This window comes from Heteronotia binoei, chromosome 6 (genome assembly GCF_032191835.1).
Source record: "Heteronotia binoei isolate CCM8104 ecotype False Entrance Well chromosome 6, APGP_CSIRO_Hbin_v1, whole genome shotgun sequence".
NCBI classification, from domain to species: Eukaryota; Metazoa; Chordata; class Lepidosauria; order Squamata; family Gekkonidae; genus Heteronotia; species Heteronotia binoei.
The window spans coordinates 99,549,896-99,566,167 of record NC_083228.1 but is presented as its reverse complement, the minus strand read 5'-3'; the positions used below and the strand labels follow the sequence as shown (position 1 = coordinate 99,566,167).

General features: G+C 42.6%; 1 protein-coding gene across 1 annotated transcript in view; it reads right to left on the bottom strand.

The window, feature by feature from the left end:
* LOC132574081 (guanylate cyclase soluble subunit beta-2-like) overlaps positions 1–10,205 on the bottom strand; it is a 38,107-nt gene extending 27,902 nt beyond the window's left edge. Inside the window, exons 1-4 of the mRNA XM_060242203.1 lie at positions 9,809–10,205; positions 4,735–4,808; positions 2,227–2,321; positions 1,017–1,177 (exon numbers count right to left, since the gene is read on the bottom strand). Of these exons, the coding sequence (XP_060098186.1) occupies positions 1,017–1,177; positions 2,227–2,321; positions 4,735–4,808; positions 9,809–9,811 (333 nt within the window). The 5' untranslated portion in view covers positions 9,812–10,205. The remainder of the gene's footprint in view (positions 1–1,016; positions 1,178–2,226; positions 2,322–4,734; positions 4,809–9,808) is intronic.
* Between the last annotated feature and the right edge of the window lie 6,067 nt (positions 10,206–16,272).

Here is a 16,272-nt window from a genome sequence, read left to right as displayed (position 1 = left end):
GTTATCTCAGAATCACAATTGATCTCCAGACTACAAAATCAGTTTCCTGCAACAAATGGATGTTTTGGAGCCATGGCATCACACCCCTGCTGAGTTCCCTCTACTTCTCAAACTCTACTGTCCCCAGGCTCTTCCCCCAAATCTCCAGGAATTCCTCAACCCACAGTTGACAGCCCTACTGAATGCTCTTCTTTCTTTCATTTTCCCTCACATCTAGCTTTCTCCCCCCGCCTCAAAAAAGTGATTTTTGTGGGCTTCTTTATATTAAAAAAAACCCCAATAACAACAGTAGCAGATCTATCACTGTAGTGTGATGCTGCCACAGAGGGGAAATGAAAGATAAAATGGCAGCTGTGACAGCTTTAGAGCTGGTCTGCACAGCAGAAGCAGGATGCTACTGTAAGGAATAAAGTTCACACAAGGTGTGTTACTTTAGAAAAAAGTAGACATCCTTTATTGTTAAGGAACTCCATACTGTGATAAGGAAAAGTGACAGGCATTCTAGCTATCTAAGCTAGGGTGGAGAGAGACGCTGAAAGCACACCTTTCCCTCATGGAGATTAGACAAAGAAGCAGGAAGATAAGGAGAACCAGAAGGAAGGAAGTCCCTGAGAGCAGCAACTGGGTAAAGACAAGAGCAGGACAGATAGGGTACAGAGCAAACTGAGCTATTCACCTTACTTGGTCTGATGTCCCCTCTGGAGTACTGGTGTGCTTGGTACAAAGAGACATTATACAGTCCTTCCAACAACTAGAACTATACAACAATGTTGTATGGAAGCCCCCTCCCAATCCACTGCAGTTGGGGTTGAGCATGGAGTAAAACCTCCATATGGAACCGATCACAGCTGGCTTCAAATCCAACAGAAAGTAAAAAAATTCAATGGCCAATTATTTCAAACCCATACAGAAAGCAACATAGTAGTCTGAAGAAATTAGTATTATAGCATGTGTTACTTGTTCAGATCCAATATACAAACATTTCTGCTGGTTTAAGAGAGCTTATATTCGCTTGCCTGGTAAGAAAGACTCAGATAGCTGTGCAGGGCATCCAGGTTTTCTATGAATTCATAGAGATTTCCTCCCAGTGTTCGCAGCATATGATCATAACCTGACCGCTTGCAGAATTCAAAGAAGTATTCCCCAAATTGTTTCAGAACCATATCTGGAGGAATATCTGGTAAAATGAAAATATATATAAACACCACAGATCTAACAGGCTTTGGTGATACAAGCTCAGTTTTACCCACAAATCTTGGATTCAATCTGATTTAAGGTGCAATTTTGATCTACCAGCCCTTTTGCTATTAGAAGAAGAAGAAGAAGATATTGGATTTATATCCCGCCCTCCACTCCAAAGAGTCTCAGAGCGGCTCACAATCTCCTTTACCTTCCTCCCCCACAACAGACACCCTGTGAGGTGGGTGGGGCTGGAGAGGGCTCTCACAGCAGCTGCCCTTTCAAGGACAACCTCTGCCAGAGCTATGGCTGACCCAAGGCCATGCCAGCAGGTGCAAGTGGAGGAGTGGGGAATCAAACCCGGTTCTCCCAGATAAGAGTCCACACTCTTAACCACTACACCAAACTGGCTCACCAAACTTAATTGCAATGAGAAGGGGATTCTAACATTTAAATCGATAAGAGCATCCAAATAAGTGACACATAAGTTTAAGGTGGGAGTATTTGGATTTAAACCAATCTGCAGCCCAAACTGATTCTCTGAAAAGAATCACAAATCATGGAGGGGAGACAAGTAGTCACAGACTCCAGGATAAAATATCTTATTCGCCACAAGGTATAGATGAAACTCTCTGTCTGAGGCAAGTGATGCTCTATATTCTTAGTGCTTGGGGGGCAACAGTGGGAGGGCTTCTAGTATCCTGGCCCCACTGGTGGACCTCCTAATAGCACCTGGTTTTTTGGCCACTGTGTGACAGAGTGTTGGACTGGATGGGCCATTGGCCTGATCCAACATGGCTTCTCTTATGTTCTTATGTTCTCTTATGTAGGATGTACATCTTCTAACTAAATAAATGAAATGTTATCCTTCAAGACAGGTGTTAAATGCAAGAGCTAAATGTAGGTGCCAAAAATAAGACTTGGTTTCACTGTAGTCAGCTGTAAAATTCCAGCTGATTTCTACTGCAGCATTTGTTGTATTTTCCTCCAGGCCAGCAAAAAGTTCCACAAAGTCCAGATATTGTATTTATTTCAAACAATACATACCCAACATTTTGCATGCCTTGTCAATTAGTTGCATTGTGATCTCATCACTATAAACTTCAAACGTCAAAAATGTATCCTGCACTCCAGTTTGGACTCTGTAACAGAAATAAATGTTTCTCAACATTGTCATACACACCACATTTCTATGGTTCAATCTTCTGTTTTTCACTTTAGGTAGGTGGTTGTCTGAGATAGGACTTCTTCTGTGCTTTTACCCAACACAGTAATTTCTATCCCTTTTGGGTGATTAAAATCAGTATTTTGCGAGATATATTTCAAAGAATAATTGTTTCATACCTAATCATAAATAGAAGTGTAGGGATTTTTTTCCTCTCAGTAGGAGAATATAGATTATCATGACTCTCATAAAATAGATGATGACCTTGAATAAATGGGGCTGGTAGGGCAACACCTTGAAATTCCTACTTTTACAATGGATCCATTGAGCTAAGGGCTGATTTAGATACCTGTTTTTGAAAGGGGCAAGGAATCACAAGATGAATTTTCCTCCTCTGATTCTGGCTGATTCGTGATTCAAGAAGCAATGTTCACAAAATGAAGAACCACCATGAACTTCCACAGATTTTGGTACAGTTTGTGGTGGTTCGTGAACAGCAGAAAGTATCTGCTGTTTATCCCCCCCCCCCCCAACACACACATTTAGCTCTTCACAAAAAGCAGCTATTCAATTTAAATGGCTTGGCTGTTTGGCTTAAATGTCTCAGAGACATTTAAACGAAACAGCTGAGCTGTGATCCCTGATGCTCAACTGTTTGGAAACCCCTGTTTTCTACTCCCAACAAAAAGCCACAAACAGCAGAAAGCAGGGGGCTACATTTCAAACATCTCACAAACCATATGGTCAGTTCATGACCCAACCTCCCAGTTCATATGGGTTCATGGTTCAGTTTGTGGTTTAGCCATGAACCATGAACTGAATTGCAAAAATGTAGTTCATGCCCATCCCTAGAGATGGGCATATATTATATTAAACTGGTATTATGCGGTCATACATAGAGAATTCAGAAAGAGGGCACTAAATGGGCCTGACTGTCATACACCTACTGGCAGTCTGCCCCTTCATTGCATAAAGGATGCAAGTAACTTCTGATGGTTAATGTAGTATGTAGGCATGGTGCATCTTTTGGAAAATGGGGACTTTATTTAAAGTTCATTACAGACTAGGGAATGCCTCTGTTCAGTTTCTCTGAAGCAAACAAAACAGACCAAGAGGAAAAAAGAATAATGCTCTTGTTCCAGTTAATGATTTCTCTTTGGATTTCCAAAGGTGATAAGGCTTCATTCCTCTACGCCTTTTTTAGGCATGACACCAGAAAGTAACATGTCTGTCACAGATGCCTTCAACCAACAAGATGCCATTCTAAATTGTTCTGCATAGCAAACAAGGCAATTGGAGCAGAGCTGCATCCCATTTTTTGACAAGGCAGTCTCTCTCCTTTGTGTGTGTGTCTCCATATTGTGTTAGGATCATTTCCAGTGATGGCAACTCATTCCTCTGCATATCATATTCCTTCTGTCTCTCTAGACTGTTTTGCTGAAGCATTCCTTGCCTAAAGGCACTTGCATCAGGCTCAGTCATAATGAGAACTGGGTGTTCCCAGATGCTCATGATGGGGGAGTAGACCTAGAAAGGCTGTGATTCTCTGATTCTAATCTGATTTGTTGTCTATGCCTTCTTTCTGTCAACTATTCCACTGTAATGGCCATTTTTTCCCTTACAGCCAGTGCTACACTATATATTTGCAAAGTGCTGCTTCACCCAAGAACACTTTCCTAGTGCTTTTTACTGGTGTCTATTAGCAACAGTTAGTAGCCCTGGGCACTGCAGGTGTATTTATACACCCATTCCCTTCCTGGCCAATAGCTCTTCTTCTTCCTAGCACAATTTTGAAGCAAAACTAGTTTCTATTTGTTTTAATTTACAAAATGTCTATCCCACCTTTTTGCCCTAACAAAGGTCACCATGGTTGCTAATAGATATTTATAGCCCAATTTCCCACCCTATGGGGACCCAAAGTTATGCTCATCATTCTCTCATCTTCCATTTTATCCTCACAGCAACAGTCAAGAGAATGACTGGCTAAGATCACCCAGCAAGCGTCCATGACAGAGAGTAAATTCACACGAGTTTCCCATATTTTAGTTCGACACACTAACCACTATGCAACAGTGCTCTAATGACCATGGGGCGGGGGCCAGGGGGACAAAACTCCAGGGCTCCTGACCACCCCAGGGGCCCATGAAGCTTCATCTGAGTGTTGAGTTGTGACTAAATGTGACAGAGAGGGGCCACTTTAATACTTTGCCAGTGAGCCATGGCTTCTCTCAGACTACCATGGGATTTTTTAAGTCTCATCATTGGATCCAGAAGAGGGCTGATTTACATGCTGGTCACTGTATTCTCTTGAAGTATGAAGTTTTGCTAGAAAGCCTTTGAGGGCCTTCCAGCTAAGAAATCTATGATAAAATTTTCTACAGATCCATTACCTTAATTTTTCCCATATTTCTTCACCATATTTTTCAACCACCAAAGACTTCAGGCAGGTATTTATGAAGCCATACTGCAAGAACAAATGTATGAAAAAGAACAAAAAAGATTATATAACTTCATTATAGGACATAGGATCATATTTGTATTTCTGTTTATTGCATGAAATAAAGACTGAGTGTTAAAACAATTTACTATATAACTACAAATGTTTGCCAGATTATTTTGATATCTAGTGATAATTCTCATTTTCCTGTAATTTGTAATATTGTAAATATTTAAATGTAAATCAACTTGAAAATATGAAGTGTTATTTATTTGTGTTCTTTACAGCCCACCTTTCTCACAATTACCTCATCATTCAGTACAATCAACAAAATGAAAGATTCAATAAGCAATGTATTAGGGTTTAGAAGTCTGGAACCAATCAGAAAGAACTGAAGCACAACATAAGCATTTACATGGCATAATAAGCAGTGCAAAAGCAACAACAACAAAAAACCATTAAAAGGATCCTACTAGGGGTGGGCACAAATCAGTTCATGAACTAAAGTTCATCACAAGTGTTGGACAGTTCATGGTTTCAAAATGGTTACATGGAAGGGCAACCAGCACGAACATTTCATGAACTTTTGTGCAGTTTGTAGTGGTTCATGAATGGATACATTTCCGGACAGTTTCCACTGAATTAAATCTTTTACAAAACTTCAAAGTAATGGAGGATAGAATTCTCTAGCCCTACAAAGCTTATCAGGCACTGCTGGGTGCCAATAACAAAGTTCCCATTCTGGTCTATGGGATCAGAAGGTTATATATCAGCTCAGCCTCATAGCCTCTTCTTTGTTGGCCATTGGTAGTTAGAGAGGCAAGGAACTTGTTAAAAGCAGAGGACATTTATTTCTTCCAGACTGTGAATACCTCTTCCCTGCTGGGGTTTAGGTGTTACATGGGCTCATAGCCATGCAAGAGAGATTGGGCCAGATGACAGCTTTGTGTCACCAGTACTCCAGGGAATTGGTGTCAGTGGGCTCAGGAGACCCTGCCAAATCCTCCACCATCACCTCTGCCAAATCTTCTGCCATTGTATACCTGGCATCCCCACCACAGCTGACCTCCCAGTTCACTATTGACAATCAATAGTGGGGCTTCTCCCTGATTGGGCTCTTTGAGGCAGAAGAGCTGGGCTGTGGCTCCTCCTCTTCCTTCACAGCCTCTTCTACCCACTGCTCCCTCTGGCCACTTCTTTTGGAGAGCCCCAGGAACAGATCAGGGGAAGGAGGCTCTGAGACCCCTGGTGATGACCTGCTAGAGCCAGGCTTCAGTGGCATAACTCAGACCCTCATGGTTGATGGGTGTGCTACAGACCTGAGTGTTTCAGCCTAGGTGGGGGGAAAGCACTGTGAGAGTCGTGGGCATGCTTCCCTTGCTCATGTGGTGTGGCTAGGGTGCCTGCCAAGCTGTCATGGAGCTCCTGTTGGACTTCTGGAGATGTCTTTCTGTCATTCAGAATATAGATTCATAGAATCATAGAGTTGGAAAGGCCCCCAGGGTCATCTAGTCCAACCCTCTGTCCAATGCAGGAAATTCACAAATACCTCCCCCTAAATTCACAGGATCTGCATTGCTATCAGTTAGCCATCTACCCTCTGTTTAAAAACCTCCAGGGAAGGAGATCATTACTTTGGAAGCTTGGGTGGGGAGCTGCAAGCATAGGGAAGATGACTGCCTTACTCTCAGTGCTTGGCTGGGGGGAAGGGCCTGCCAGGTGAAGTTTCCCTGTGAGTTTGGTGTCACTGGCTTGTCCCTGGGCTGTTCCATAGCTGTCTTTTTTAGAGACAGCACTGGTGAGGCCATTTTTTGGGATCTGTAACCATAACCCACCCCCAACTTGGAGATATTGTAGAGAAGTGGGCAGGGTAAAGTTCCCTGTGTGTTTAGTGTGTGTAGCTTTCAGCGGGGCAGGGAGATCTTATTCTGTACGCTTTTAAACCTGCACCCACTCAAGTAAAGGCATTCACTCCTCCTTATCCCTTGGTGTCTTACCACCCACCTCTTCCTCTCAACTACCCCTGCACCCTTGGCACTCCACTACTCCCACCACCCATGACATTCACTCAGCCTCCCCAACCTTGCTGCCTTCCCACTCACCCCCAACCCTTGGCATTTACTCATCCCCCCACCCTTGCTGTCTTCTCACTTACCCCACAGCTGAAACATACACTGGCTTCCCCACCCCCACCCCATATGTGTGTGTTTGTGTCCCCATGTCTGTGGTGGCTCAAAGCCTTGAAAGAGGCCCAGAATGGAGATAAGGAAGAATAATTATGGGAGGTGGGTGGCATGACAACGGTCACACAGTTGCTGAAGCTCAGCATTCCTTTTGCTTGCAGTGCATTGTTGCCAGCTTTTCCTGGCATATTCAGCCTTAAGGCTTTTAGCATCAGTAATCAGATCTAGATGAGTAACTGGGAACAGGTCTGCTCGCTTCATCAATAGCCACAGCTCGGGAACAAGGAACTGGCAAAGACTCCTCCACAATCTGCTTGACTCCATGATTCCTTCACAATCTGTTTACCTAGCAACAGATGCAGTAGCACCTTCAAAAAGGATATATTCTGGATATGGGCATTGTTATTTGTTTCCAATGTTTTTGGTCCAGGACATACAAAGTAAAGAGTTCATCCAGCAGTCTGAACAAACAAGAGACTCAATAATTCCGCTAAAGACAGAAGGAGGGAATTTGCCATTTTAAGGACTGTAGGAGCATATTCCCCAGCATGGTGTAGTGATTAAAGTATCAGATTAGAATCTGAAAGACCCCAGTTCAAATTCCAGTTTGTGCCATGGAACCTTGCTTGGTGATCTTGGGCCAGTCACACACTCTTAGCCTGACCTGCCTCACAGGGTTGTTGTGAGAATAAGATGGAGGAGTGGAAAGCAATGCAAGCCACCTTGAGAGAAAGGCAGGATATAAATGAAGTAAATAAATAAATATTCCTTCTGGGTGCCATTTACAGAGTGCTGCAGGGCTACTTGACCCTGTTATGGTATTTCATGAAATAGCATACTTTAGACACTATTCATGGGAAATGAGTGGATTGTGAAGGGAAGAAATGGTTCTAGAAAGGGGCTGCGCCTGAAAGCTTGCCCTGCTCCACCCCCCAAGAGTGAGGGAAGGCATGCCAGGCCAGGCCTGAGTGTCATGTGCCTGGCCAAACCACAGGGCTGGGTGGGGTGAGGTGAGGTCACGCCCAGCCTTTCCCTTGCCAGGCTGGACAGGTGCATCCCTCAATACTGCAAGGATGAGCCATGGAGAGGGTAGGGCTGGCAGCATGTTGAAGGGTGGTTTATCCTTTGCTGTGCTGGGCATGACAAGTCTAAGCCAAGTGCCTCCTTTTGTGCAGCTCATGGCAATGAGGGTTCACGTCTGTCCATCTCATTGGAACAGGGTGGCCGCAGCATGGGGGGTGGCTCCCAGGATGGAGTGGCCTTAGTGGATGGAGTGCCCCGCAGGCCACTGGCCCAATAGGATTTTCCCCTGTGGCCTTAATATCTGGCCCACCCGTATGGAAAATTAATATTTTCCATTAAAATGTCACAACTGATATCTCTTTCAGTTCACTGTTTAACCATTGTTAATAACTGTCTCCTCTGTTGTGTATATATAATTCTGCTGTTGAAGGCTTCCATTCGTGTATCGAATGAAATAGGCTTTAGCCCAGGGAAACTTATGCTTCAATAATCCTGTTAAATGATCTCACAAGGCTCCTTTTAATTTTATATTCAGTACCCACATTTTCTCAGACTTCAGTACCTCCCCCGCCACAAATGCTTAATATAATCAAAAGTCAGCACGTTAATTTTGACATGAACTCTCCAAGGTAAGCACCTACTTTATCAGATCAATTTGGCCCAGCACATTTGTCCAAAAATTCTTGCCCCTTTTTTCAAATCTGCTCTGAGAGAGAGGGAGGGAGTTGAAGTAATCAGCAAGCTTGGCAAATGAACAAATAGCATTTGTTTCTTGCCCAGTTTTGGTCTCTCTCCCTGATTCATCCACCAGTCATTAACCTAATTAACCAATGCTAAGCAGGGCTGCATCTTCCTAAATCTGTTGATGACATTGGTGGACCTCCTGATGGCACTTGGGTTTTTTGGCCACTGTGTGTTTTGGACTGGATGGGCCATTGGCCTGATCCAACATGGCTTCTCTTATGCTTAGAAGGCTGTGACTGTCTCTGTTTAGGATTGCACTGCAAATGCTATGTGGGGAGGTTTAGTTACTCTGACCCCTCCACAGAACTATGCTTCATCTGAGTCACCAAAATAAAGCTGGGATTGGCATGGAAAATGCTATCCTTGCCAAATTCTGTCTTTCCCTTTCCTAATAGTTCTTGCTTTGTTTGAAGCTATGAAGACCTTGGGTCATTGCCTGTTCAGGTGAGCAGAAAACATTTTTCCCTGGCTTTTACTGGTGAGCAGATGTTATTGCTCCCTGCAGTACTGAGTCTCCTACATTAGGAGGAGGAACCCACGGCTGCCTGTCGACAGCAAGAGTTGTTGACCTGATCTGATAGGAGGCTAACTTGGCCACGGAAGCAAGGTGGGACTGCTACAGAAGCCAACGAAACTGAATAAGCTATCGTTTGGTAGCCTTTGTAGAGCACTACGATGTTTGGAGCTGTTCCTCAGAAAACTGTCCCGTGACCACAGTTAGGAGGGACTGCTCCGCCGTCGCATCTGACAAAACGGGCTCCAGTCCTCGAAAGTTCGTGCTGGAAATGAATCACGCTAGTCTTCGACGTGCTCACAGGACTCTTGTGGAGGAACACTCTGGAACAACAACAGGGAACGCCTGAGAAGCCAGGTGTCATTCTTTCCCTTTCTTTCTCTCATGGAAGAGCAGCAGATCTGTCCTCGTACACCTCCTCCCCCCTCCCTGCATTTATAAAATCGGCTGGCACTCCGGGGCCCCCTACCACTCGATTTGCCTTTCAGCCTCCGGTGCTTTAAAGCCCTTCAAGCCTGAAGCTAGAGGGGGTGGGGTGTGTGGAGGGAGAGATCCTTACTCACCATTCTGGCGCATCAAAGAACGCGATCGTGCAGCATCGTTTTCTTCCCTTTGGTCAGGAGGAGCCTCGCTTAAAGTGCCTACATGTCCATCTCTGCTGATATCCTGTCCCTGCTGGAGGCACCAAGCTAGCTACAGGAATCCGAGGACCTGCTCCCTCCTGCAGACGGCGGAGGGCTTTGAAACCATGAAGGAATCGGCAGCTTCCCGGGGAGTTGGCAATCCGGCCGGTGTGTTTACAGCCCACATTCTCCCTGGCCCTTAGAACCCCGCTGCGGTTACATGGCTGGGCGCTCTTGTTTGCTGCAAGGTGACATCGGCCTGCCACGGAATCGCATTTCACTGCCTAGAATCTGACCCAAAGAGTCTGGTTACGCCGGCGCGGGAACAGCGCCTCTCTCTGCGCCAGCATGAGTGCACCGCTGCGAGCAAGCGGTAGAAAGGCGCCGAGAAAGCAGAGGTCGCTGTCCGAGGGTCTTTGGTGCTGAAGTGCCAGTCCGCAATGGGTAGTTAGCTCCCCGCTGCAGGGAAAGCTGTGCGCTAGCCAAAGAAAAAGTATGGCATTTCCTCAGCAGCAGTCCAGTCCAGACGAACCTCAGCACACCTCAGTACTTCTTTGCTCACCTCCCAGCGCTTTCAGTGGAATGGGAGGATCATTTCTCCTTAAATTGGGTGCACTTGCCCAAAGACTTCCTGCTGAAGATCCTGAAAGGTTTGGAAGAATGCCAGATGCCTAAGCAATTGGTTTGCAAACTGACTCAGAGGATCACATTTCTGTCACTGATATTCAGTAGTCGCTAAGCAATTGCATCCATGTAGGACCGACTCCAACAAGTGAGTCAAATGCACAATAGTTTTCTCCAGCAAGTAAAATACCTACAACTTATCAAAATAATTCATTCATCCGTTTCACCTTTTCATCTCCATGTGGAATCATTGTTTGGATGGACTGCAAAAGTGAGGCAAAGCTTGTCATCCAGTTCTGTAATATATAACCCCGTGAATATCTCCAAGCAGGCAGGATACATGAACAAAATAAAAGCTGAATCACAAGAATATGTTTAGTACTTCTGGAGTGTTCAAGAGGTGCTACATAAAATATTTCAGCTATCTTGGCAACAGAGCAAGGCTTATATGCCCTATTGTGCAAGCGCGGATAGAAAAGAGACAGTAGGTTACAGAAGACTACATAACAGATTGACTCCTACCAGCTGTTCCTCTTGATTTCACCCAGTCCCCCTCCTCATTGTAACCCCTGTCCTGTGTGAGTTTTGTACACATGGCCTTCACAATCCCTGGCATTCCTTGTTTCCTCCCTGGAAGGACCCATTGTTCATTCCCTTGGGGGGGGGGGTGATATTTGAACTAGGGACTTTTGGATGTATTCTGATAAAGATTCTGCTCCTCTCCCCGTAAGATACATATCCCATTGCAGTCTTCAGAAACGCCCAATAAAGTTATTTCTACAACTTCCAGTTGCATTGAGACTGACATAAATGTACTGCTTTACATCCTCTGAAGGATGCTAAGATGAAGGAAATCAGTGGGGATTTGAACCTGATTCACCCAGTTCAACACTCTAACCACTACAACTGACTTGTTTTCGATTATGTTCTCATTTGGTCAGAGTCCCAAACCCTGTTAAGTCAGTAAGTCTTTTAAGAATCAGGAGAAAGGGTTGTTGGTAGCATCACAAAAATAGCTGCTGTGGTGATGACACCAGTCATAAAATGGCTACTGTGGGGAACTGGCTCTTGGCTTTGGGGAGAAGAGGATTTCTGCTTTCAGTTTCCAAAGAAAAGACAGGATTTGCTTCTTAGGCAGCCACAGAAAATGTGTGCAAGGCCAGAGCCCAAAGCAAGTCAGTATCTAGGGTCAAACCAAGAGTGTGCAACCTTTCTGGGATGAGATCAATTAATCTGGGAGATGGTAGAGTGTAACTTGAAGCTCCCCCTTTCTCCCTGTTCTATTGGGAACACTTTAGATTTTACCTTCATGAAAAGTGAGTGGGACCCAAGAAACAAATTAGTGGGTGCCATGTTGTCATGTATTTAACACTGATGTCTGCCAGTTATCGTCTGTCAGATTCTTACTTGCAGGATTGGTTATCAAGGATGTAATAATAAGGACAGTGGGAACAAAACTCCCATTCATGTGTGGAGTGAAACCCAGTCTTCCCACATAACCCACTGTTTGATGTTTATCCCTCTATTCCTGAATCTTAGCCCCAGTTGTTAAAAAAGCATGGCATACTGGAATCTAATCAGCCTTGGCTATCAGTCATTGCAATGAGTTCAACAACTGGCCATAGGTACCAGATTTGAAAGACAAAAATGGTTCTTTCTCAGTGCTTTAAAACTGGACTCAGGTTATGGGGAAAGGAAGGAACAGTGGGCCAGGATCTGACCATGGGTGAGAATGCTCTAGACTATCTTTTTAAACAATCTTGATCTGGGTTAGGGCTCAATGGGATCTTGGTATTCAGGCCAGTTTCTTATAGTCTTCCGATTGCATTAAAAATTAAAAATTGCTAATTTTAAAATTAAAAATTACTAATTTTCTGTGCTGGCAAGCGCAGATTTTAGTAACTGAAAGTTACATTTATATAAGCAGAAGAATGATAGGGATCCTTGTGATTAGAAATCACTGCACAAATTAATATGCAAATCAACCCACAACTTGGGTTTTAGGCTCCTGTGAATTCATATTTTACTGTGCAGTTTATATTTTGTCTTCCTTTTTCTCATTGACAGATGATATAAAATGTGCCTTGCTTAAAAACAGAAAAAAAGCCCAAACCAGAAAGCTGCAAAACTAACACCCCACTGGGATGGATTTTTCTTAAGACTCCTTTTCATTTCAGTAATAATCTGGCGGAGAAGATTACTCTTTATATAAAAAATACCAAACAAGATTCTTACAAACCTTAATTAAAAAAAAAAAAAACTACCCTAATTTGTCTACAGATATTTTCCTTTCATCCAAAATATGTCCTTGTCTTACATCCTCATATTCCCAATTCAAAGTTTAAAAAATTAAGACATTAATCTCACATTCTATAGATCCTTCTAATCATACTTTGAAGGATTCATTAGGCATCAAAGTTCTTTTTCACAGAAATGATTTGTTTACATTCTGTTGCTGACAATCTTAATTATTTTGTTACACAAATATGTAAACATGAGGCAGGAGCAAAAATTGGCTAATTGCGATTAAAGCTAGACTATCTGTCTTTGATGTAAATGGCATTTGCAATAGGAAAAATTAATATCACAGTACATATAGTATGGCAGTTGAGATTAATGCCATGTCTTGCATCTTTTATGTCTGTAAAAGGTTCTCCAAACTGGGGGTGCACTCTGTAATTACCAGGTCTCTGCATGGAAAGCATTTACACACAATTTTTAGTTACTGCATCAGACAAAAACTAAAGTGATTAATTTCATTGTATAAGAGAGGGCCAAACAGCAAAAATAATAGCAAAACAGCTGATAGTTAGAGATGCACATGCTATGGGCAAAGCATCCATTCATTGTAGTGGCTCAGAATCTTTCCTAGTATTTCATTTTAATTATATTAGTCCACTGTCTACTAGATCACTGATACATTTTTGCCATGTTTTCAGGAGGCTGTATGTTTGTGATTGCCAGTCCACAAGTCAAGTGTACATTGGGCAGGCACTGATGCACAGTTAACTCTGGGTATGCATGCATTGCAAAGGAGCTGTTCTTCAGATACAGGCCAACCAAAACACATAATGTGCAATGCAAACACACACAGATACGGCCATGAGTGCAGTACTGATGCCTGCAGTGTCACAGAAATATCAGTCCCAGGATCTGCCATATGATATCATTCATGACTGAAGGAGGCATAGACTGCATGTATCTCAGGTTTGCAGGGATACATTCTGAGACCATCTGAGAAGTTAGGATACAAGCACAGTGTTAAATGTTTTGCTTCACTGCCATTTGCATTGTCACAGGATCAAAACCTACATGATCAGAAGTTTCTTAAAAATAAATTTGGAATAATTTTAGGCTATCTTCAATATTTTTTTAAATAAATAGATCTTTTTTAGGAGAGAATATTAATAAGGTACCGTACATTGATGCAATAATGTCTGCAGTTTGGAGATTAAGAATGTCTGCAGTTTTACCACCAGAGGGCATTCTTTTCAAATGTTAGATGCAGCAAATTTTCAGCAAAATAATTATATTCCATGTGTTTGTGTGTGTATTACAATGGAAGATGCCATTTTTCGGTTTTAGTTTAAATTCTGCCCATCAGATCATAGAAGAATTTTAATTTTAATGTAGCTTTCTAGATTTTTGTGATTATACTGTATAGCTTCAATGTAAAATTTTAAGGTTTTTAGGTTTTTAAATGCTTGATTTTAAATGTAATAACTTTGTTCCGATTTTATTGTTTTATTGTTTGTTGTAAGCCGCCCTGAGCCACTTGTGGGAAGGGCGGGATATAAGTTACGGAATAAATAAATAAATAATTTAAGTTTTCTGGTCTCAGATTGTAACACATTTAAACTTGTCACCTTTACTGGTAGGCTATTATACTTCAATAACTAGATAAAGATTTTGATTTAAAAATTTGTAAAGATTTAAGGTACTATTGTAATAATTCAAACCATACTAATTTGCAAATTTTAGTTGGATGCTATACTAATTTCAGTTAATTTTATTCTATAATTAATTAAATCTATGGCTTTGATTGGTTAGCAGCGCCATCCTAAATGGATATACATCCTTCTAAGACTTCAATGGAGTTAGGAGAGTGCAACTCTGTTTAGGATTGCATTGGACCACAGACAACAGGTGATAACTTTTACTCCAGATCAATTAATTCAGAATATATGCCAATCATTCAGAGGTCTCTAGCATAGGTTCCCAACTCCTCGCCACAAAAAATGGGGACAAATATTTTTCTCCACTGTTCTTTAACTACCTTAGTGGTATGTAAGATACTCTAAAAGGAAACTGCTCCATATTGGGTCACTGGATATCCTGCTCACAACAGCTCAGACTTTATGTGATACCAAACAGACAGTACTTAAATGTCATTCAGTAAATCAGAAGGAGATTGAGACTGGGAAGGGCAGCCATGAAGGAGCTAGAAAAGATTACTATGTATGGGTGTGAAAGTTGGACAATGAAGAAAGTTGATTAATTTGAAATGTGGTGTTAGAGGAGAGTTCTATAGATACTGTGGACCACCAAAAAGACAAAGAAGTCTTGGTCAAATTAAGCCTGAACTCCCCCTGAATTAACAGCCCCATGGCGCAGAGTGTTAAAGCTGCAGTACTGCAGTCCTAAGCTCTGCTCACGACCTGAGTTCGATCCCCGGCGGTAGCTGGGTTTTCAGGTAGCCGGCTCGAGGTTGACTCAGCCTTCCATCCTTCCGAGATCAGCTTGCTGGGGGAAAAGTGTAGATGACTGGGGAAGGCAATGGCAAACCACCCTGTAAAAAGTCTGCCATGAAAACGTTGTGAAAGCAACGTCACCCCAGAGTCGGAAATGACTGGTGCTTGCACAGGGGACCTTTCCTTTCCTCTTGGAAGCTGAAACTTAGACTGGCATTCTTTAGTCACATTATGAGAAGACTGAAAAAGACAATGATGCTAGGAGAGGCTGAAGGCAGCAGGGAAAAAAGAAGATCCCGCATGAGATGGATTGACTCAGTCAAGTAAGTCATGGCCCTCAGTTTGCAAGACCTGAGCAAGGCTGATAATGATAGTTTGTTTATTCACAGCCTAAGCCAGCATTTAAAACAGTAAAATCATACAAAATTAAAATTGATTGACCATAAAATCATACATAAAAAGGCATAAAATACTGTTGTAAAACTACAAATATAACGGAACATGGCAGCTACAGCAAACAGATTGGCAAAGTTGTTTAGCCGTTTCCTGACTGAATTGTTAAAGTTTTCGTTATTCTTATGGCAAGCCAGCCAAATTTTGCTAATTTGTATGTAACCTCAGGGTTCTTATTGCCAAGAAGATTCTTAAGAAGTTGCAACTGATAATGATAGAAAGTCTTGGAGGTCATTAACTCATAGGGTTACCATAATCAGAAGCAACGATAATGATTAATGCACACACAGATGTAGCTTGAACTGAGAGCTGAGTGCATGATGAAGACATTGTATGATAACTTTGTTCTGTGCAGATCTTTGCGTGGATCCCCAATACCTTCTTTCCTTAGTTAAACATGTTGATTTGAAGTGCTCCTGAGGAATGCATGTCCTCTGTGTTTTAGCAAATACTTCCATGGATGCACCAGGATTTCCCTCTGTTCTTTCCCCAGGTCATGACTCATTGACCTGTGTTAGAAATTTCTCCAAAACCAGGGGGGGAGGGGAGCTTTTCACTTTGTCAAATGAGGGGCTGCTTTCAGAAGGGAGGCAAGCTTAGATACCAGTGCATGAGTAAACTAACCTTTTGCTCTTC